General features: G+C 33.5%; 1 protein-coding gene across 3 annotated transcripts in view; it reads right to left on the reverse strand.

Moving 5' to 3' along the window:
* CDH12 (cadherin 12) overlaps positions 1 to 25,133 on the reverse strand; it is a 494,468-nt gene that overhangs the window by 88,787 nt on the left and 380,548 nt on the right. For 2 of the 3 annotated variants that reach the window (XM_023218204.1, XM_023218206.1), the window contains 2 exons: positions 23,362 to 23,481; positions 10,811 to 10,978 (listed from right to left, as the gene is read on the reverse strand). In XM_023218204.1, the coding sequence (XP_023073972.1) occupies positions 10,811 to 10,978; positions 23,362 to 23,481 (288 nt within the window). The remainder of the gene's footprint in view (positions 1 to 10,810; positions 10,979 to 23,361; positions 23,482 to 25,133) is intronic. The other variant, XM_023218205.1, reaches the window with a different exon arrangement.

The following is a 25,133-nucleotide window of genomic DNA, read 5'->3' on the forward strand; positions in this document are numbered from 1 at the left end:
AAATAAATAAATAAATAAATAAATAAATAAATAAATAAATAAATAAATAAACAAATAAATAAATACAACAACAACAACAACAAAAACCTCCCTATTTTTACACTATCTTTTGAAGAGAAGAAATTAAAATTTTTATCTTCTTTAAGCAGTGCAAAATGAAAATGATGGGTTTTTTTTCCTTTATACTGTAATAAAACTTGCAGTGAATGAAACATTATTCATCAAATGATACACTTCCTTGTGTCTGGCATTTGTTAACAAAATATATTTCTTAGTACCAGGTCTTTTGTTTCCGTGGTTTTTAATACTGCTCAGATTCCTGTTAACTTTCTTAAAGAACTACTTTAGAAGTCTCGTTTCCTTGTCTATATAATTTCTAAGACCAATAATAAGGCAAATATGAAATAGAGAAATGTAAACATTGTGAAATAAATGGTGAGTTTAGGATGCTTTCATATCTGTGACTAAAGATTGCCGTTGCTGTCAGAAATCTATGTGTTAAAGAATTGAGGAGGTTGTGTTTAAAGTCCTCTTCGTAACTTCATTCTCCTACCTGGGTTTTCTTATACACAAGACTTAAATAGAGTTATGTCTTTTTAAATCTGGCTAAGTATATCCATTCTCCAAACCTCATTGATCACTTCTATGTTTTTGTCTCTTAGAAATGTTCCTTTGGGCCTGGTGTGGTGGCTCACATGTGTAATCCCAGCACTTTGTGAGGCTGAAGCAGGTGGATCACCTGATGTCAGGAGTTCAAGACCAGCTTGGCCAACATGGTGAAACCCGATCTCTACCAAAAATAGAAAAATTGGCTGCGCATGTTGGTGGGCGCCTGTAATCCCAGCTACTTGGGAGACTGAGGCAAGAGAACTGCTTGAACCCAGGAAGTAGAAGTTGCAGTGAGTCGAAATCACGTCATTGCACTCCAGACTAGGTGACAAGAATGAAACTCCTTCTCAAAAAAAAAAAAAAAAGGAAACGCTTCTTTGACTCTCACTTCTCTTTTGAGATCCTACATTTTCAACTACCCATCTCCACTCAAGCACACTGGAAAGAGAAAGAGAGGAAAATGTAAGAGGGACAAGGAGAAGGAAAAAATTAAAAATAAACATCTTTACTGTCAGATATTTTAGTTGTATTGATTTACTTAATTCTCCCAGAAGCACAATATATTATTATTAATATGACTATATAATTTATAAGCCAAACAGAGCCACTTTTGAGAGTAAAACAAATCAGTCTGAGTAATTAATTTGAGGTCATAGGTATAAAATGGAATTATCTCTGGCACACAAGTATAGTTGATGACCCTATTTATTATCTCAATTTGATTATGTAAAAGCTCTGGGTCAGAGTTTATTCAGTTTACTCAGGCCCCAGTGAGTAAATAGCAGAGCTGTGTTTCCCATCTGTACCTTTCCAAGAGTCTAGGCCTTCTGTGCTTTACAAATCACTTTATAAGCTTAAAAACATTCACAATGGCCAGGTGCAGTGGCTCATGCCTCTATTCCCAGCACTTTGGAAGGTTGAGGCAGGTGGATCACGAGGTCAGGAGTTCAAGACCAGCCTGGCCAAGATGGTTAAACCCTGTCTCTACTAAAAATACAAAAAAAGAAAAATAGCCCAGCATGGTGGCGGGTGCCTGTAATCCCAGCTACTCTCGAGGCTGAGGCAAACAATTGCTTGAACCTGGGAGGTGGAGGTTGCAGTGAATCGAGATGGCGCCACTGCACTCCAAGCCAGGGCGACAAAGAAAGACTCTGTCTCAAAAAAAAAAAAAATATATATATATATATATATATATATATATGTATGTATATACACACACACACACACACACACACACAAAGAGACTTTAAAACAATATCTTTTCAGTTTTGATTAGTGGAGCAGTGGATTGAAAGCCCCCATATTCACATTTAGGGCTCCTACTCCTAGCTACTGGGACAATTCTGATGTTGGAAGCAGTAATTTATATTTTCATAAACATCAATACCATAGCTCTATTGTGCTATCCACTTACGTTCTGCTGTATCATACATGTAACTACAAAGTTTCTGGCTCCATCTCTCACTATCTCTTTTTCTTTCAGTTTCCTCTTCTAAAAATGTACAAATAAATAGAACCTACTCATACAGATTAAGGAAATTAATATGCAATTTTAATGGTGTCATTACATAGTACAGGTGCAATATATGTGAGCTGCTCTTCTCTCTGTAATAATTGCCTTATACTCTAAAGAGAAGTGGCAAATGTACCACCTGGAGAAATCTGGGAACTGGCTAATGCAGTTCCAGGGGCCAAATTCAGAAAAGCAGGCTAAGGACTTGTGAACTTGCAGACTTAGTAAGTAAAGAAGAGGTATGTGTAGATCACAGTCAGATGTTTTATTATTACTAAGTTGGATAAGTTCTGTTTCTAGTATCCATGTGCTTGCCCTGATTCTCAGCGGATTGTCAAAACAGACAATTTTCTCCTATGTTTGCAGAAAGGCCAAAAGGTGGGGACAGAAGAGCTTTCCAGTTCAGGTTTTCTTATGTTTTAATTTGTTATCCTGTTTAGGAACTTACAGGTTTTAATCTATCATAGCTAAAGTCTCATATTTGAGTTGTATGGTAGACTACATAACACTATATTATTCATGCAACTCTGCCAATATTTTAAGTTCTAAAAAAGTCACTTAAAGTGAGCTGGAAAGTAGACAGATTAACATTAACAAATATTATAAATATTAAATGGACCCATGACCTTTAACATTATTTTTTATAACATTGGTCAGATTAGGGGCAATATCTTTAATATCACTTCAATTTTAAGCATTATTTAATATCTTTCAAAAAATAATTTAAAACTAAAGGTTAGATTTCTAAGGGATCTGTCAATGTTATTGCTCATATGCTAGGTTCTTCTGAGACTCTGCTAACGGCACCATGAAACAGTCATGTCGCAATCTTTGTCCTTTAGCACATGGTGAACAGAACTAAGTCAGTCAAAGAAAATTTTCAGCAGCACTTAAAAATGATTCATGCTCTCGTTAGCAAAAGGCAATGTGATAGTAATAATAATAGCCATGAGAAATTATTTTTTAAATTTGTTAATTTTCTTTTTGTGTGCTTACATCCGCCTATATATAGCCTAGTGAAACTCATGATCTCCTTGTAGGAGAATCTGTAGCACAGTGTTTTTCTCTGAACTTGCATTCAAATTGCATTCAGTTCCAATGTTAGCCTCAAAGCATCTGTATCAGGCATTGGGAGATGTCTAAACAAGATATACCACTATATATGTTTGTTTAGTTAGTTTAAAATCAATAGATTTTAATATTTAGTCTTTACCCAAATATATCTGTAGGACTACAATTTTGCATGAATACAAAATATTCTCATGAGATATACAATTAACTTATTAACTTATTCACTCTATTTAATGAGTAATGGAAATGCTTATTACATATGAGATACATGGTATATATATCATATATGATCATTATATATTGATCATATATATCATTATATATTACATATCATATATTAATATATTATATAATATATATCTCATACGATATATAATATATGTATATCATGTATCTCATATATAGGCATACACATTATTCAAGGAATCAGCACTTGCTGGCTCATCACAGTAAACCAGTGATGTTCAGATTTGCTCTGTAGACTACCTGTATCAGAATCTACCACAACACTTATCTAAAATTTAGATTTCTTAGGTCCAAGCTATGTCAGTTGAAACGAAACTTCCCTCACTGGGGATATGGGATCCCAAGGGATTCTTCAGGCAAATATAACTTGAGAGCCACTGTAAGATCTACTGGAGAATGGGGTCTACGTTCTTATTGCCATGCGTTACCTTCAGCACGTAGTCGTTTTTTTGTTGAAGTAGACAAAAGATCTATTTGGTAATTAAATTAGATGTGTTTATTCCACTTAGAAGAAAAGCTGGTTTTATAACGTATCTTGGCTTATTTTTCAAAAACAGGAATAGTGTCATCAGATGTGATGACTTTTTTCCATTACGCATGCCTATAATTATTATGAGACCCAGGGAGTACCTGAATACAAGATCATGACTTTTTGTTTAATATTTTTAAATGCTTATATTTACAGTTTTATTTTTTATGCCTTTTAAATGTTTCCACCCCCAAGTGAGAAGATACACACACACACATACACACAATTCATAAAACATATATATCTCATATGTATGCATACACATAAATACACACAACATCAAAGTTCTATTTGTCTATTTTTGTCTTACTCATATCTTTGGGAAATATTGACCAAAAAGGTAATATATTCATGTACAGTATCTAAATAATCCAGGTTAAAATATTAATAATGTCTCAAATACTACTTTTGAAAATTACGTTCTCTTCCTACACTGGAGATATTTAGAAGAAAAGCATGGTCCTGAAAACAGTAGATTAGGTAAATTTGTTATCAAAGAATGCTAGCAAAGCGTTATCTGTTTGAAATTACTTAAACATTAGTAGAAATAGAATTGTGAGAACTAAACTGTATACTAAAATTGATGCCGAACAAGCACCAGTCCTACATTTTAGAAACAAACACATATTTGTATAATTGAAACATTAACGTATCACGAACTTTTTGTATTACTATTTAAAACCTCCACCTGCTCTCGATTAAGGAAAACCTTACCATGCATTTTGTAGTCAAAACTTCTTTATTAAGTTATATGATAGATAATTACACATTAACCTTGCAGATCAAATTGGCCCACACCATCCCTTCAACCTCAATTATTTGAATAAGCTGAAGTAGTTATCCTCATTTAATAGTAGTAGACTTCACCTAAGAGCCATTATTTTAGCCATACTTCCTTGGCATTTTCTTTCAGAGTCCTTGCTACCATCTTTTTATTTTCCATCCACTTACGTAAGAGAGCATACTGCAGATAGTGATAAGAGCGGCAATTCACCTTTGTTTCACCCTCTGGGGAATCATTTATGTGCATGCTGGGGGTGTTATCAGTTGTTTGCACTTGTTGTGCAGGCAGGCAATAGACTCTTAACCAGACTTTCCAGGAAATATGGGAGGTGAGAGAGGCATGTAATTTACTCACAACAATAACAAAGTCAGCAGCACATTGTGGGTGGCAGATTGCCTTCTCTGGACTCAAATAACAGGAAATATTTTATCCTAGAATATGATTTCATGACTTTGAGACTCTATGAATATACCTATACATATATATATATACACACACACACACACACACATTTAGCTTTATAACAATTTATAAAGAGTTATGAATGCTCAGAATGTATATATATGCGTGTGTGTATATATATACATACATATATACACAAATGAATTTACATCACAGAACACTTGTTTTTTAGCAGGCAATCTCAGATAGTAAGACAGTCAAACATTAAGTACCTGACAAAGTATAAAGATGTGTTTTTATATGGCAAAATGTAACTGTCAAAATTCAATTAGCTTTTCCCTATTTATGCAAAATGACTTATTATATGATTTTATCAAGAAAATTTTAACCCTAGAAGTTTACCATTTTCCAGGTTTAAGAATGCCAAATGGTAAACAACGAAATAGACTTCGTGGTCTGTTGTTACATTCTTGATGTAACAATTCAGCTACATCAAGGTGTAGCTGAATTCATGTTTATTCTAAAATCTTTATAGATTACATATTTTAAAAAACATTTATTTAAAAAAAAGACCTGTGGTAGATTTTAAGATCATAAAAGAACCTGGGTGCCAAATACATTAATGACAGGATGAAAAGAGAAAATATATTTTACTTAAACATATCAATATTTTTAACTGAATAAATGTATAGTTATTAGCATGTTATCTTTAATAATTCAATAATTAACCTGGACATCTTATAGTCTTTCTATGTCATAAATCTACAGGAGAAGAAAAAACATATAGATGCATATGTATGTGTACATATAGACACACACATATATATGTTGTTTTCAATCTGACAGCTTACATAAACAAAGACAAAATATTGTTCACTGTTCTGTAAACATTTTGGCTGCTGCTTTTACTACTTCAATTTTATTTTGATTTTTTTGTTAATTTCGGGATAATAAGAATTTTTATATCTTTAGGTGTTAACAAGTTAATAAACTATGATAAATACAACTATGTTTTGTTCTGCAATTACTATGTAAATGAAGTATTACTGACTTGTAACAGAATAAAGAATAATATAGCTCTTAATAGAAACTGTCAATACAAACACGTTTGTAGATATTTAATCAAAACAGAATTGCTTTAAAATATTGTTGTATTTATGAGTAAGAAATTTTCTTAGAACAATTATTGATGTACTATTTTCTATGTTCAAATCCATTTACCATACAAACAATTCTCTTATCTGTTATTATATTGAAATAGAAAGGAAAACACACACACACACACGCACTGTTTTACATTTTCTATAATGGAAAACTCTCCTTTCATCAAATGTTGTATACAGAGTACTTTATTTTACTTAATTTGTTTTCATATTTCTTACAAAATTATCATACATAAAAAGCGATCAAGTGGGAAAAGTATGAATATTTTGCCAAATAAGAATTAACGACATCACTTAATTGATTTAACCTTATAATGTATGATTTAGATCAGCTCGTTAGATGGTTTTGTCATTTAAAATTCATATATTGGAAGCCATCAGCACTTTTCTGTAGCTTATTTTAACAGATGGAGATCCTCTACAGATATCCTTGACTGTAGTAGATGGAAGCTATTTAACTCTATGGAAAACATTTTGTAAAGAAACTGTGTTGTCTTTATATAACTTCAGTAACAGCTCTTTTCATATGCCATGTAGCATTTCTATTTCTGAAACAATATTACTATCTTTATGTGAAGACCGTTTTCTGGGTTATCTGTAGGATCTTTTGGGGAAAACACAGACATTGAAAGCAAATTACCATTAAAGAGGGAGAGTGCTAAAAAGTTAGGGTTCTTGGACAAGTTATCTATCCAACCACTCTTGATAATATAGCCTTGCTCCTTTATTTCTAAAAGTGAGAAAATGCTATACAATCGTAATGAGAGTTAAGTGGGAATACACATGCAACTCACTTTGTGTAGTGCATGACACACAGTGATTTATTAGTCCATATCCTCATCACATCATCAGATCAAATTGGCAGTGATATCTGGTATGTGATATCTCAGAAACTATATATTTTACAACAACAATAAAATAGCAAACTATACATGCATGATACAAATGCCTATGCCATTTACGTTTTTTTTCCATCTCAAATTAAGAGGTCACCTACAGAAAGCCAAAATGCTTTATGATTAGTACTTTTTTTTTTTTTTTGAGATGGAGTCTCGCTCTGCCGCCCAGGCTGGAGTACAGTGGCACAGTCTTGGCTCACTGCAAGCTCCGCCTCCCGGGTTCACGCCATTCTCCTGCCTCAGCCTCCCGAGTAGCTGGGACTACAGGCGCCTGCCACCACACCGGCTAATTGTTTGTAGTTTAGTAGAGACGGGTTTCACCGTATAAGCCAGGATGGTCTTGATCTCCTGACCTTGTGATCCGCCCGCCTTGGCCTCCCACAGTGCTGGGATTACAGACGTGAGCCACCGCGCCTGGCCATGATTAGTAAATTTTAAGAAATTTATCTGTGCTGCTTAAGCAATTGAAAGACTGTCTCATAAATGTCACCTGGAGAAAGGTTTTTTTTTTTTTTTTTTTTTTTTTAGCATGAGTGTTGAATAATCGTGAACCAATAGAGTTAGTTGTGGGAAATTCTTTCTTATGTACGTATGGAATATATTTTATTGACTTCCACATTGAAAAGGCTATTATTTCAGTTTGTAATTCTATACCACACTTGATGGTTAAGTGTGCCACATGAGAAATAGTCCTGCAAAAAGAGCATTGGCTTTTAAAGAATTGGCTTTTCTCTTTATAAATGTTTTGTTCTGTCTTTTCCTCTAAAGGATGTAATTCAAAATGACAGTGTAGTAAAAAGGTCTTAACACAAAAACATGTAAAATTTCAGGGAGATGAATTTCTTATTCATTCAAAGTGTGAAAACCTCTTCTTTCTCCTGGTTCAAAAATATCCCCCACCCGTTAGAGTTTCAGAAAATAAACAATCCAAGTGTTCGTGTAATACAAGCAGAAAATAATTTGATCACAGTGATCTCTTTGATAGATTTCTTCTGCCCTCTCATTTCCCTGTTTACGAGTGGTGACAACATATGCCATGATTTTTTTTGCAAATGTGCTCTAAGATTTTAGAAGGACAGATAAAGAAAACTAATAACTTTTATTTCAATATGATGTTAAACTGGAAGGAATTTGAACTTCTGATTTTTTGTTAAATCAGTTAATTTTGTTGATCTTCAGCAAGTTATTCTTTATAAGCCTCAGTTTCTTAACAGTAATAGGTGGAAAATAGTGATCTTAGAGTATTATTGTGAAAAGGTAATCAAGATAGTAATGATAAAGTTCTTGATGCAGATATAAATGCTTTAAAAGTTCCAATGCCAGCCAGGTGTGGTGGCCCACACCTGCAATCCCAGCACTTTGGGAGGCCAAGGCAGGTGGATCACCTGAGGTCAGGAGTTCAAGACCAGCCTGACCAACATGGTGAAACCCCATCTCTACTAAAAATACAAAAATTAGCTGGGCATAGTGGCAGACCCCTGTAATCCCAGCTGCTTGGGAGGCTGAGACAGGAGAATCGCTGGAACCTGGGAGGCAGTGAGCCAAGATCAAGCCATTGCACTCCAGCCTGGGCCACAGAGTACTCCATCTCAAAAAAAAAAAAAAAAAAAAAAAGTTCCAATGCTCTTATTCTCCACATTTTTTGCAAGTACATCTCACAGACTTTCCCTTAGACCTGTAGATTCAACCTTGAATAAATGTCATGCAGGACTACTACTTTACTACTTTGTTCAGATACTCTTTCATTTGTTAAGATCTGAAAATGACCATCTTGTTTCAGTGGGAGTAAAGGACGCCATCTTGGCTTCCTAAGCATACCCTGGCTTCTTTGCCATTGAGCCATTGTCATCATGCCCCTTTGCCCAGTCTCTTTGTCAAGGCCTCCAGTCCAACTTCTACAAACCAGCCTTCGTCCATACCCACAAAGATTACATTCTTCCACTTGCTGTAACTTTGTATCCCTGATTTAAGAATCCTCACTATCACTCATGTGAATGAGGATATTGACATTACCTAATAATACATTGGCTATTTCCTACACTCTAGATTGAACATATTTCATATGCACAAAACCCAAAACAGGACCCAATTTCACAATGCCACTTTTTATGTATGAGCAGTCTCCCAATCTGTCCTCCTCAACTAGCTATTACAGCTTGCCACACTTAAATAGTTAAAAAAAATAAAAAATGAGTGTTTTTAGAGTCGAGATCATATTAGTCACACCATATATTAGGGAAACAAATGCATTATTTCTTTCTCTTTTTAAATTTCTTTTTTCCTGTTTTCCTTAATAATAAAATAAGGAAAAGCATTCCTTTAAGATTCTCTGTGTTATTAATCATCACGTATCATATAGTAGCCAATTGTCAGATACATTTATATGCAAAAGTACAATTATTTCTTTTTTCTTTAATTAGTTATTTTAATTGACAAACAGAAATTGTTCACCTTTAATATGTACAACATGTTTTTAAATGTGTGTACTTGTTGGCAGTGGGATGGCTCAGTCAAGCTAATAAACATATTCATTCATTCAAGTATAATTATTTCTAATTGCCACTCAAAACATTTGGCCTTTAGACTTTCGGTCACTAAATTACAACATTTCCATCAATAAAATATAGGTTTATGATTTTAAGAAAAAAATGACGAAGTAGTAAAATAAGGAAAAACATATATACAGACAAAGGAATAAATAAAATGTTCATTTAGCTAAATATCCTCAATACTATAAATTTTAGTAGATGAACTTGTAAACTGTCCTGGAGTGGAAAGAGAAAAAACTGTGTTTTTTTTAACTGTTTATGTAAATGACTGCCTAGTGACTTAATTAAGATCCTGTACAACCAGTGAGAGAAACATGTAGCTTCTGTATTCTAAGTCCTGGGGACACTGAAATGATCCTCGAAAATGCACCAGGAATAAAACAGGTAGTGACTGGTGTTAAATGTAATGCTGCAACAGAAAACTACATGTAACATAAGTGAGAACCCATTTCCAACAAGAAACACAGAGTTATAGAGAAGACATAGGTGTGAATCACTATTATCATAGAAACTATAGCAATTTTCATATATTACAAAACTAAAATGAAATAACTAATCAGAACTAAAGTACTGTAAATAGTATAAATATCATACATAAGAATATTTGGAAATGATTCAACACATATAATCACTAAAGAGAAGGCACAGAATTCCAATGCTAATTATATTACATAGCATCTAATATGGTGGGATATGTGTCAAAACTATGAAGCTCCATATTACATTAGATTTGGCACATTTATATTACTTTCTCAGTTAATAAATATTATGGTAAGATCCCAACTTATTTTGAATGTGTTATTTAATAAAAATTGATAGCGTAAGACCAGTACTTCAACTATTGGCTCATTATTTTTTACTAAAGTAACACTAGGCATGAACCTCATCAAAATGTTTAATTCTGAAGATGTGTAATTTTTAATTAGCTTCTGCTTCGTAAAGACTAAGTGTCTGGAAAAATGGTTTTCATTCCTGTAGCATTCAATGACACCATTACATTTTTTTAAACCACAATAATTTAGGCTTAGCAGGAAAGGTGACATACTTTTGGGGAATCGAGGTGGATTGTCATTGACATCGGTGAGAGTGATGTTGACTATTGTTGTTCCGGCTAATCCTCCAAGCTGTCCTCCCATATCCTTAGCTTGGATGAGTACTTGGTATTGTTCTTTGACTTCTCTGTCCATGTTTGGCAAGGCTGTTCTAATGACACCTTAAGGGATAAAAGTAATAATGTAAAATAAATATCACAAATGCTATGTTTTCTGAAATAAAATAATCTGCAACAACATGATTCTACCTAGAATCACTAACAGAGACATAATAGCTAAAATTATATCTTTTAAAAAGTGAGACATGCAAAATGTCCAATGGTTAGGACATAATTTAAAATATTATAGTAGCCACATAATAAAATACCATGCCACAATGAGAAATATGGTTAAAGAACAACATATCACCTCTAAGAAATAGTCATCATTCATAAGTAAACCAAGTTAGACATGATTTATATGCATGATCTTATCTTTAAAAAGAAGAAATCTTTAAAAATTAGAGATAAAAATATAAATACTAAAAATACGAAGTGGTTAAAATGAGTATGCAATTTCCAATTATGACTACTTTCTTCTTTGTTTTTCTGTTTATTTTCTAGGATAAAAATACTAATTTCTTTTCTAAAAATAACTTCATTACATATTTTGTTTTGCCTTTCAGAATTCTCGTTAGTTATTTTAGCAACAGATATTTCACTAAGTTTCTCCAGCTTCCAGGACAGTGCTTGCCATTTATGAGGAACACAGTGAGTATATGCAAACCAATTAACTGAATGAGTGACTGGCTGAGTGAATGAATCTCTAAATAATTAAATTTATAAGTGTGAACTTTGCAGTACATGTGCATACAGTACATACTGTCCTCATTTCCTGTCCTGGTGTCCAAGTGTAAAAGTAGTTTATATTCCTATTTATTCATAGTAAAAGAACCAAAACCTCCTGGATTATTCTCAAATAAAATCATGAATAAATTTCATACCAAATTCCAATCTTTAGTCAATGGTTTTAGGGAGAGATTGGACAGCATTTGTTTTAAACACAGCTGGCTTTAATAGTGTTGTTTCTTTCTTTAGGAAACATGCTACTTTCTTTAAGTAGCATATATAAATAACAAATATAATATCAACAACAAAAATAAGTCAACCGTCAACAAACATACAGAATCCAAATCATAAAACCAACATACATCCCTGTTTTACCTGGATTTTCTACTCTCTACTTAACAAACGCTTATTCAAATTTTATAATCTGAGATTTCTTCAGACTCTTGGCAGGAAATTGTTGCGGAAAAAGATAGCCTTCATTTATGCTGCTGCTACTTTATTTATCAATTTGTACTGACACTTTTTTTTTTTTTTTTTTTTTTTAAAGAGGGAGTTTCTCTCTTGTTGCCCAGGCTGGAGTGTAATGGTGCAATCTGAGATCACTGCAACCTCCACCTCCCGGGTTCAAGAGATTCTCCTGCCTCAGCCTCCTGAGTAGCTGGGATTATAGGCATGTGCCACCACACCTGGCTTATTTTGTATTTTTACTAGGGATGGGGTGACACCTTTTTAATCCAATGTGTTTGCCCTTTCTTCAGCCCAGGCTCCTGATGCTTCATTTCCAAGTCTCTTAACTAAGATTCTTCATCTCTACCTATGAGTGTTCTGGTTCTACAGACCTTAAGTTTTGTGACTTCTGCCTGACTTACAATGCTTATATTTTCTAGATAGATACCTGGGTTTGATTCATCTGCATTATGTGCTTGTCCTGTTGTTGACCGAGTCTATCTTAATTCATTTTCAATAAGAAAGTTATGTATATCTTTCTTAATTCATTTCTAGCATAAAAATTTCCAATATGAAAATTATTTCTATCACTGTTCATCAATCTATTTCTACATCTATCTATCTATCTATCTATCTATCTATCTATCTATCTGGACAGAGAGACAGAATTGTGGAGTTGCTCCTTTCTGGTTATCTGCTGACCTAAAAAAAAAAAAACAAAAAAACTATATACTGGGATCTAGTTCAATTAAAACATGGAGATGCAAAGTTCTTCTTTTCCCAAGATAATGCCATCAATTTTTGCTTAATTGTTGAGAAATTAATAAACAGGGTAGCTATGAAAAGAATAACTTCTTGAAAACGTTCTTCTCCTGCATTAAGATAAACTGCAATGTTTAAAGATTCTCATGTTAAATTTGCAGTTTGGTTTAGCACCCAGATTCCAAACCCCCAAAAAAAATACACACATAAACACACTATTTTTCCTCTGGAACAGCGGTATGTAAATGGAAGTGGTGCTAGGGCAGGGGAAGCACACCCTGGTCATCACTAGAAATTGACTTTCAAACTACATATGCAATCCTTTCCTCTGTCTAAGTTCTACCTACCATCCAGTTGGTAGCATTACACTCATAGCAGGGCTAGAAGCAGTAGAGAGGTCACTCATAAGACACAAGGTAGAGTAGGAGGGCAGGGCTGTGAGTGTGATGCAAAAGGTCTTGATAATTTTTATGAAACACTGGAAAAAATACATATCTACTCTTAACTCTGATAATACCTATTTTGTCTCTGTTCAATTGCATCTTAATGTTTTAATCTAACTGGATCCCAGTAGATATCTTTTTATATAGGTTTGCAAATAACCAGAAAAAATACAATTCCACAATTCTCTCTGTACAGATAAATGGATAGTTATAGAAATAGATAGATGGATAATGAGATAGTGACAGACCTTCTCCTAGCATCTATTTGGTGACAGTCACAAATGCAACTACAGTTTCGAAGACTATCTTCCATAATTCCAAACTTCTTTCAAATGTTCTGCTGTATCTTAATATAAGTTAATTCTTATTATTACCTGAGACTACTGAGATAGATAGATAGATAGATAGATAGATAAAATTAGATTGATATGCTTTTTAAATTCATTTTCAGGAGCATAGCGACTGTATGAATAATGGAAAGCCTGACTTATCTAAGGTATAGATAACAGAAGTAATGTCAGGATTGATAACCTGAATCTTAGTCTAGGATCCATCATACCATTTCACATGAATAAATATATTTAAAGATGGTGTTTATTCAAAGAAATGACAAGTTGGTAGGGGATCATTTGAATAATGCAATTCACAGAATTATGATGTTACCTAGCCCCTATAAATAGAGTAAGAATTGTGAGGCTCCAACAAGATGTGCCTTCTTTCCAGTCATCCACTCCTAATGGTCAAAGCTTGTGAGAAGATGCCACTTGAAGTGCACACATTGGAGTGCTTAGGCTCCAGCTATTCCACTCTCTGCAGGTCCACTGAGCCCCTAAACTTCTCTAGACTTCTTGTCCTCCTTCTCTCAGGTCCCCAATGAATGCCTGCCCAGTTGGTGGACATCTTTCTGGTTTCTTCCCCTTTAGTCTTTTTTTTTTTTTTTTTTTTTTTCTTATGAAGTCTTTTCTGACTCACAGCATGGCTTCAGGAAGAAATGACTATACCCTCCCTAAGATTCAATCGTAGCATGTAGAATGTTTTAGTGCATTTTTTGATTTGTTGCCTATTTACCTTTCTTTACCAGACCAAAAGCCACTTTAGGACAGAGAGAAGTCCTTTTATTTTCTTTTCTGTTTCTGACATCTAGTTAATGTCTGGCTCAGAATGATAAAGGACATAGAAAAATTATTTAGGCAGATAGTAAGAGAAAAGAGTCCTTGGTAAAATTTCCCTTTTAATAAAAAACAGCGCCCAAATCATTTCTTTTCTAACAAAGAGCAGCCTGAAAAACTGAACTGCAGACATAGATAAGCAAGCTGGAAGCTTGCTCCGGGGAATGCCAGCAGCTGTGCGGAGAGAAAAGGGCTGCCTGGGAGCCAGGCATGTTCAACACGGAGGCTCTGTCTTCCCTTTTCTTTGTCACCACATGCACAGTAAAGAACTAGGCAACGTGGCATTAGCCAGGTAGAGAACCTGTCTTAATAAAAGATTACAGTGGGGTGGCCAGATTTTCACATGCTGTGCAAATGGCACACCTAGCCCTAACCAGTTTTGTACACCTTATGCAAACAGTACACCTGGTCTGACCAATCTTTCGTGCCCTGTGTAAATCAGACATCCCCTCCTCAAGCTTATCTATAAAACCTGCTGCATTTCACCACAAAAGCAGAAACCCTTTCGGGTCCCCTCTCTCTGCAGGAGATCCTTTCTCTTTCTTTTGCCTATTAAACCTCCATTCTTAACCTCACTCCTTGTGTGTCTGCATCCCTGATTTCCTCAACATGGGAAAAGGAACCTTGGGAATTATCCTAGAGAATGATGCCACTTCAAGAGTATGTCTGTTTTTCTGTTTCTCTGTTCTTAATACAGCTATGTTACTTTTTCCACCTATATGTACCATAACTTTTTAGTTCACTGTAAATGTATTATTTTGTGATATCTTTTCTTTTTTATTCTACTCTCTGTGAATCATAATCCAAATATAGATTTTCTTCTCATTTTTTTCCTGCAGTTTTCCCCCGTCTTCTACCCATGCCCTAAATAATCCATTTCATTGATTTCTTTTACCCTGTAGCTATTTATTTTGCAAAAGAAGAAATTTGTTTTCTTGAAAAAAGTTGTTGTCTATTTTCAACTTATCACTTTTTTACTTTGGAGCTAAATACCTGGGAGGCAAGTCTAGGCATTATCTTAATCATTCTGAATAATGTCATGAAATAAGAAAATGGTTTTTTGTAGATAGCATATGACAAAAAAGTTTTTTTGCTTTTCTCCACATTCTAGAGATTTAGACCAGCACTAAACGAACTTAGGGGACTGGCAGATGAACAATGGGTAAATGGCTTTATTCTCCTCTCAATGAGGTTTATAGTTCAAAGGAAACTTAGACTACCAGTCTGCTGTCCATAGAGCAGCCATGATGGTGAGGTCAGAGCGTAAGCCAGGTCACAGAGCTCCTCCACTCTGAAGTCATCAGACTGTCGTCTTTCAGAATAAAGCCCTCACATAATCTTCACTTGCCTGCTGAACTCTGATCTTCTTTTCCACAACTCCTTCCCTCATTCACAGCAACCTTGCACACTGTCTTCCCCGGCCAGAAATGTTCTTTCCAAGGGGTGCTCATTTATAGTTCTTCCACTTCCTTTAGATCTTTTTTAAAAGTCATCTTCACAGGACTGTGTTGGCCATTCTATCCAAAATTTCTTTCTACATTAATTTCTCATTGCTTCTGTAACAAATTACCACAAACCTACCAGACTAAAACAACATAAACTTACTATCTTACAATTCTAGATGTTAGGAGGTCAACATGGGGCATGGTATGGGTAGGGCTGTGATTTTTTCTAAATGCTCTTCATCTTCTAGGTGACAGCAGCACTCCCTGGCTCCTGACCTCCTTCCTCCTTCCTCTAAGGCAGTAGCAGCTTAGCATCTTCATATCTTTTTCTGACCCTTCTGCATCCTTCTTCTGCTTACAAGAACCCTTGTGATTACACAGAGTCTGTCCATATAATAAGAATAATCACCTCATCTCCACTATCTGTGATTAGAACCTTAATTCTTCTTTGCCATGTAACATATCCACAGGTCCTGAGGGTTAGGACATGAACATACTTGGGCAATCATTGTTCTGTCTACCATACATACTCTTCCTTAATATTTCATATTATTTTCTCTACTTTAGCATTCTTTCCTTAGTCTTTAGGCTATTGAAAATACTGTATATTTCCGTTGTTTATTCTGTTTGCTTTATGTTTCCCCAAATCGAATGTATGTTGATGAAGGCAGGGGCTTTTGCCTGATTTTTTTCTTCCCAGGAAAATGGCTAGCTAGCAGAATGCCAGGCATATAGTAGGCACTCAATATATATTAGTAAAATAAGTAAAGTAATGCATAATACTAGCTGAGGTAACACATGGAAAATAAGTGTTTATCCTTCAAGAGAGATTATGATTTAACATATTTCTTGTAACCTTGATCATTATTGACCCAAATAACTCATGATATAATTTTGAAGGTGGGGTTATTAGTATTTACCTAGGGGTATTATAGCTATCGTATCAAGAAAATGTTGTTGATTAGACCTGAAAGAGATCTCTCCTAGTTAAATATAGACTCCAGTGTTTACCAAGTCATTGTTAACTGTTTTTAATAAAGATTTGGAGGAAACATTAACAACAGTATTTTAATGCACAAGTATGTTAGAGATAGCTAATAAGTTGAAGGATAAAAAGAGTAACGATAGTACTCAAAACTTAACTTCAGCAGTGAGAATATAAGTTTCTGTTTTCAATTCCATGGCTCAGTTATATTAAAGTTATGAGAGACCAGATTCTGCATTTTTTTTTTTGTGAAAAGTTACCAAGTTTCATTTCATTTTAGTCTTAAATTAGCCTAAAATGTAAAATGGATTTTTAGAAAATACGAGTACATTCCTGAATAATATTTATTCAAATGTTATGTTCATCATTGCACAGATTAGGTATATGATTTTTTAAACTTTTTGCTAATGTATCTGAAGGACAAGAAGAGTTATCAGGTTATCTTCAGTAAGAAATTTAGAGGCCATATTGTCCAACTTCCTAACTGTACCATGCCTTAACTCTCCTATAGGACTCATGAGTCACTTCCTCCAGGAGCATCTTCCTCCCGAAGCTCTCATCCCTTCAGTCAGTCTAGTGTCCCGTAGTAGCATTATGTATCAGAGAATGATATACCAGAAAACTCACATACAATCTTCTGAAGACCTCATGAGCTCACCCTACTAGACAGGGATCTACCTGATGACCTACTTGATTCATCGTAGTCTCTCGACAACAAAGGACCTGTGACGTCATATGTTATAGATACATGTGCATCAAATGACATAATCAAATCCAACACCACCAGTTCATTACTCATCATCTGCTTTAACTCATCCGGTAATGTGAAACTCACAATCTAATGAGTTATCACTCTTATATATGGTATTTTTCTTATCTTTTTATACATATGTATATATATGGAGCTAGAATTCTTTCTTCCTATAACTCACACTATGCATTGATAGCTCTTTTCCTCTCAAGCAGCACAGAATACATCTAGTTCCTCTTCTACATGACAGCTCTACAACTTGCTAAACGCATATATCGCATCCCTCTGTAATATTTTCCTTTCAAGCCCAATGTTCTTAGTTCTTTTTGCTGATGTGTTCTTCTCATGATTTCTAAAATAAAGTACATGGAACTCACCCAGAATCTACTTGAAGTCTGACAATGCAGAATACAAGAAAATGATTGCCTGCAGTGCATTCCTGGGCATGAAATTTTACTACACAATTATAATATTACAAAATAGGTAACAATATGTGCTGATTTATCTTAATAACTATTTACTTCCTTGACACAGTTTTCTTTCCTTATTATTATTAGCATCTTTTGATTTCCTTGCTTTGCTATCCCATCATTAATTCTTGCCTTAATGCTCCCTGGCAACTTATTCATTCTGGCAAAAAGTATTAAAAGAGTGACTTCATTGTGTAGGAAAAGACTCTTTTATTTTGCCCTTAAAGAAAGAAGATATAATTTCTTTCACTAGCACCAACTGAGATGTCTTACTCAGTTCAACAGATTTTATTCTGAATTAATATCAAAAGATTGCTCCATCCCCAAGTGACCCAGCAATCCCTTTTCTGGGTCTATACCCGAAGGAAATGAAATTATCACCTCATAAAGGTATCTGCACTTTCATGCTTATTGCAACATTATTCCCAATAGTCAACATATGAAAACAATGTAGCTGTTTATCAGTGGACAAACAGAATAAGAAACTGTGGTGTACACATATAATGGAATACTATTCAACCTTTAAAAAGGAGATCCTGCCATTTGCCACAACATGGATTGGCCTGGGGGACAGTGTTCTAAGAGAAATAAGCCAGGCACATCAACAAAAATATTGTGTGATCTTATTTATATGTGGAATCTAAAAAAAGGTAAAACATGTAAAGAGTAAAAGACAGATTATAAGGGTCAGGATATGGGAAAGAAAATGGGGAGATGTAGGTCAAAGGATACAAAATAGCAAAAATACAAGATAAACAAGTTAAAAGATCTAATATACAACATGAGGACTAGAGTTAACAATAGTGTATTGTATTTAGGATTTTTGCTAAATGAGTAGATTATAACTCTCTTTGCCATGAGGAGGAGCCTGGGGCAGTTGGGGGAGAATGAATTAGTAAGATGATGGGTAAGTTAATTTGTTCTACTATAGTAACCATTTATTATGTGTGTGTGTATCTCTTATAACATCATGTTATAATATGGGATATACAAAATAAATTTTTTAAAAGAATGTTCAAGTCATAAGCATAAGTATGTGTATAGTATCATAAAGTGTTAGCTCAAAATATAAAGTTATTGGCCCATGCTTTAATTTTAATAGGAAGCTTTTATAATACCAACATATTTTAGAAGACATACAAGAATAATATCGGTCAAGCTATAGGAGGAGGTTTCGTTGGGAGATAGACTTGAAGATAATTATCTCTGAATGAAAGGTTGAGAGACTCAAGAGCAAAAATATTGGGAAAGTATTCGTCATGTGGGCAAACTTTATCATGTTTCCCTAAGCAGAATTTAGAACAGGATCACACAGCAAGAAATATCAGAACAGGAAATAAAAAACTTTTAAAGTATCTCCTGCAACTCTCTTCTCACTCAATTGTTTTTTTAATATGAATTCTATAAATACATGTAGAAACGTGTAAAATAATCATTTGTAAAGGACATATTTTTGACAATACATGTAAATTAAGAGATATGGAGGGAAATGTTTTGGCTAGATGGTGTAATGGTTTGACAAAAATGTAAACGTACTTAATGCAACTGAATTGTCCACTTAAAATGGTAAAAATGGTCAATTTTATATAGCGTATATTTTACCTTGATACGAAAAAAACAATTTTAAGGAAAAAAACAATTTTATAGATTAACAAGAGGATATTGAGGTAAAATAAAATTAATGTATTCTCAAGTAGAGCTTAGATCATTTAGAATACAACATACCATTACCATATGATGTGAAATATGGCAATACCTAGTTACTGAACTCAGACTAGTTATTTAGAATCAGTTAGGGAAAATTTAACTGCATTAAAGAATTTTAGTAATAAATTAAGACATAAGAGTTCGTCATTTATACTAACATTTGTTTTCTTAAATGGAGCTACTCTATTATCAAAACTATTGAGACGTTCAGCATCCTGATTTCAATCACTGAATTAAATATTATAATATTTTTGCTCTTATTTAATGTTTTGTAGATTATAGAGGTTTATAAATATTTTATAAACATTAAGTGAAATAATTTATATAATAAAATAATACAATGTTAATATAAAAACATTTTAATGCTTTATAAATGTTAAGAATAATAAAGATAATTGTTTAATGTTTTATAGTTGTAGCTACATGTTGAGTGCTTTAAATGTCATTTACTAATCATCTAAAGCATATAAATGAATGCATTTGGATTTTAACTCAGAGTAAACTATTTCATAGTTAAGACAAAAAGTTGTTGAATGCAATGATTTTTAAAGAACTATTATTTATTGGTTTATTTCATGGAATAAATGAGTTTATACTGCTTAGAACGTATCAGTTTATATTGTTTAGAAATAAACTTGCCATATCCCCTTAAAGAGAGATGCTGGGAATGTTTGTCAAACAGCAGTATCAATACAGAAATCTTTTTATTTTCTCATTTCAAATGAAACACAAAATGATCTCTTTATCTCTTCATAAATATTTAGGCACCAGAGGTTTTGATGAAACTTTTCAGAGTTGTTTTAAGCTGTTTTCTACACTCAAATGTGGAAAATTTCAGATAATATTAGTTTTTCATGCATTTTATTTAATAACAGCAAAGAAATCATAAAGGGAAGCTATATGGCTGGAACAAATGGAGACTATTTCTGAGAAATTGCAATTATCCTTGATTTTTGATTTACTCTTATCTACCACAAGGTGATAAATTTGACAAAAAGTCTTCTTAATGGTTTCTGTGCATGAAGAGCTAGTTTTCATTCTCTTAATGAAGTGCTTCATCATCCACTCTTTTCCTGCCTAGTGGTCTGAGGCATTGTTAATATCAAGACTTCTGTCTCCAGTGAAAATCGATGCTTCAAAAATCTATTACATAGCTTACGACAGAATTGTTTCACTCTTAGTTCTAAATAATAAACATTATATAAAACATAAATACAAAATTATAAAAGTTACATTACATATTCACGTACTGTATGGTAAAACAAACTTTTTAAAGATACTAGAATATATTGAAAGTTGATATTGGCCAAGTGAAATCAAAGGAAGAGTATGTTTTTTGGCTCATAAAGTTGTTTGGTACTCATTTGACCATAACAATTATATTCTTAACCCATTCTTCATGTCTAAATTTATCTTTGTTTGATTTTTATCTTGCTTTTTAAAGGTTAGATATGGTTTCATCTACAGTTATTTCACCAATATTAAATGCTTAATGTTAAGTCCTTAATTCTCTCTAAGAGAATACTCACTCTTATTCTGAGCATATAAACTCACCTACTTTATATAGAGTTTATCATTGTAATCCAATGAGTGATCTTTAATACTCTCTTTCTTCACCAATCTCTATACACATACGTTTCTCATTCTTTTATTCCTCTTGCCTTTCAGGAATATTCTTCATAGGCTGAAGGGATGGATCTAAGAGAACTGCATTGTCCATACTTCCATTTCCGGTCAGATTACCCACTATAGCACAACTCAAAAAGATATACAACTATACAAGAAAAAAAAAAAAAAAAAAAAAAACCCATAGCAGCCCCATCTGATGAAATGTAATATTTTAGATAATTTTCCTTCATTATTTTAATATATTCTGCCTATTGTCCAGGCCTTCTTAATTCCTCTGGAACTAAGGAATTAAACAATAAACTTCATTGGACAACTTCCTCAATCTTTTTTTTTCAATTTACCCCTTTTTCTACAAAATAAATATAAGATTTTTTTCACAGCTAAAAAATAACCACAAAAGCTCCTTTTAGATGGTATTGCTAAACATTTTCTTATCTTTACTGCCATATTTCTTGAAAAATCACTTGCATGGTAAGGTGTAATTTTCTCATCATGCACTCACTTTTAACATTTGACAGACTGGCTTTTATTCTCCAAAACTCTATCCAAATCAGAGAAGCTTCTTTGTCCTAAGCCATTCTGGATTCTCTTCAGTACTGATACTCCCTTCTTAATGGATCTCTTGAAGGACTGATGCTGTCCTTACTACACTCTACCCATTTTTTAAGGTTTACATTAGGGAGTGACTCCCTGTTTTAGTTCTTTAATTTTTTGATGACTGCTGCCCCCTATTGGCTTAATGAGGAGGATAAGAAATTAAGAGAGAATGGCAGGTTCAGTTGACAAAAAGTTTTGCAGATTTTGCACTTCAACTTTTGTTAAGAAACATCAATAGACCTTATGTTTCCAGGCAACATTAATACATAATTGTTAATTAACTTATATCTAATTAGTATACCAGATTTTTACATGTACCTCTCAGGAAGTATCAATTATAAAATGTTTAGCTTATTTGAATGTATAGTGTCTGAAATGTATACTTTTCAAATGCATGTTAGTATTTAAAAATTAATTTACAACTTTAAAAGGTAACTTATTAGTTCAGTATGAGAACAATTTTCCATTATTTTAAGTTCATATAATACATGATATTAAATTCAGTTTGCAATATGTTCTAATGTAGTATATAATCATTGACAAAATAACCATCATTGTGGGATTTCTGCTTCGACTGTGACATGGAAGACTTACTTTGATCACTGGTCAAGTTGCCGAGTCTTCTTAGCAAAGTATTCAATGTTCAGATATTGATTGTTTAGAAATAGAATGGCCTCATTTATTTAAAAGGAAAGGCAAAATATTCCACGTGCATAGCCTCCTGCCCTTCGTATGCTACTCATATTATATTTGAATTTGAAAACTGCTCTTTTTAATTAACAGTGGGACTGGATTTGAAGACATAGGAAAACAGAATCAATGATTTTGGTATTGCAAGATTGTCAAGTCTCTCCCTTCTCCCACTATAAGCATAAGTCTCTATTAATCTAAACCAAGCATTCATAACCCTTATATATATAGCAGTAGAAGCTCCAGGATGTTCCCATGTGTTGTTAAAGCCCAAAACTAAATATAACCGAACCCACCCAATAAATATGAAATGAAAAGCTATTATAGCTGGACGAATTTTTTTAAGTAGACTTTTGAAAATTTTAAATAAGACCAACAATGACTGCTGACCTAACAAATTGGAACTTTATAAAGATATATTAAAAGTTTTATTTTACACAAAGTTCACTTAAATGGAAATCGTTCTTCAGCAGCAAGGTAAGATCCCATCTTCTTTGCTTAATGCACATTGCACTGAAGCTTTATGGCTATATTAGAATATGCAACTCCCCATGCCAAGATTTAATTAAAGTTTAAATATTTGAAGGGCTGGTGATAATGTTGCCTCTAATAAAAAATTTACCTGTCTTGGGATCAATAGAGAAATAAGGTTGTCCCTGAAGAATGCTGTAAACGACTCTGGCACTGTTTCCATAGGTCGGGTCATCTGCATCTGTGGCCTTGACCTGGAGTACATATGCACCTGGAAAATAAGACAATATCACTCCAGCATTTTTGTTTTACCTCTTTCAAGGTTATGTCTCTTATCTGCTGGACTCGATTTTCCTTTGGAATTTGACCTATGTCAAGTATGCCATGACTACATGATGTCACTGAGGATAGTTTAACCATTATAACCAAAATGTTGAGCAATTATATAGTTGTTAGTGCAAATCACAACTTTAAATATATATTTTAAAAGCTGTGTCCATTTTCAGGAGATGGACCATTGAAATGAAAGTCATCATGATACCTTTATTGACTGGCCCACCAAAGAAAGCATGGACACCACTTATATTATCTCATCTGCTTACTATTGATGTTTTAATTTTATGATTAGGATATCAATAGAGAGACTAAAAGGTTTAGAGTGCACTGAACATTAGAGGTTGTTAAGTAATTTGCAATTGCAATTTAAAAATTAACAACTACCTACTAGCATCAGGAAGCCTTTAATTAGGAAAGGAATATTTGATAAATTGAGAAACTATAAAGAATAGCAAAATAGCTATAAGAGCACTTCTTTGCCTCAAGATTGAATGAACCTAAAGATTCAGTACACAGGAAGACACCACAAACAATCAAATGATCTGCAGTTTTCCTAATTTTTTTTTGGCATGAGTACATTTTTTCTGTACTAAAAGGAGTTGAGGAGAGCTTTTCTCTGTGTTTTCCTTATCTGTTCATAAGCATATTGAAATCAGTCTCTAAAAATGTGTAAAGTGAGTATCTCTTCCTAACGTCCTATTCAATGTTACTATTCTGAGTTCAGAACAAAGTGAAATCAAAAGTACCCAAATTGTAGCAAATAAAATAGACATATATATGTGTGTATATATATATACATATATCTCTATATATCTATATACATACATACACATAGACTTGTGTACATCCAAATTTATACAGTGAGTAGAATTCCCTTAATCTGTTGGAGGCACTCAAAGTAACTGTTCTGTTTGGGGAAAATAGGATTGTGCCTTTTCATTCAATTACTCATTCGGCCTTTTCTCTAAGAGTACAAATTTGGAACAAACTATGTCTTCTTAGATTACTATAGAAGCTAAAATAATGAATTACTTTTTCATTTCTACCATTTTCTTTTAATAAATGTTAGACTTGTGACAAGAGTAAGAAACGATAACTTTTTGTAGACATTCAATGCCAAGGTCTTTCAGTTTAAAATGGTTGAGTGAATCTTGGCTTTATTAACAGAGGAAAAATATATTACAGCAGCCTTTCCCAAGAAAAGAAACTTTTAGAGGGAACTTTTAGAGGGAATGTAAATAAACATTACTAGGAAGTCAGGAGTGAAGACTAATATTATCCATCATCATCACCATCATCATCATCAACATCATCACTATCATTAATCACAATTTGACCCATGTTTATTTCTATGAAGCATTGGGTACCTGGATTAAAGATTCATTAAAACTACCTTTCTATAATGCTATAGAAATCGACAGTTTATTAAGAGTAAAGTCCTCTCTTCCCAACAGTATTTTCCTCCAGAATATTCATCAGGATGTTTACTATCCCTCCACTATACATGTGTTACATAGGCAAAGTCTACAAATATTCACTGCTGCCCTAATTCTGGATATAAATATTACAGTTGAAAAACTATACATT

The sequence above is a fragment of the Piliocolobus tephrosceles genome, chromosome 4, assembly GCF_002776525.5.
Source record: "Piliocolobus tephrosceles isolate RC106 chromosome 4, ASM277652v3, whole genome shotgun sequence".
In the NCBI taxonomy this organism is placed as follows: domain Eukaryota; kingdom Metazoa; phylum Chordata; class Mammalia; order Primates; family Cercopithecidae; genus Piliocolobus; species Piliocolobus tephrosceles.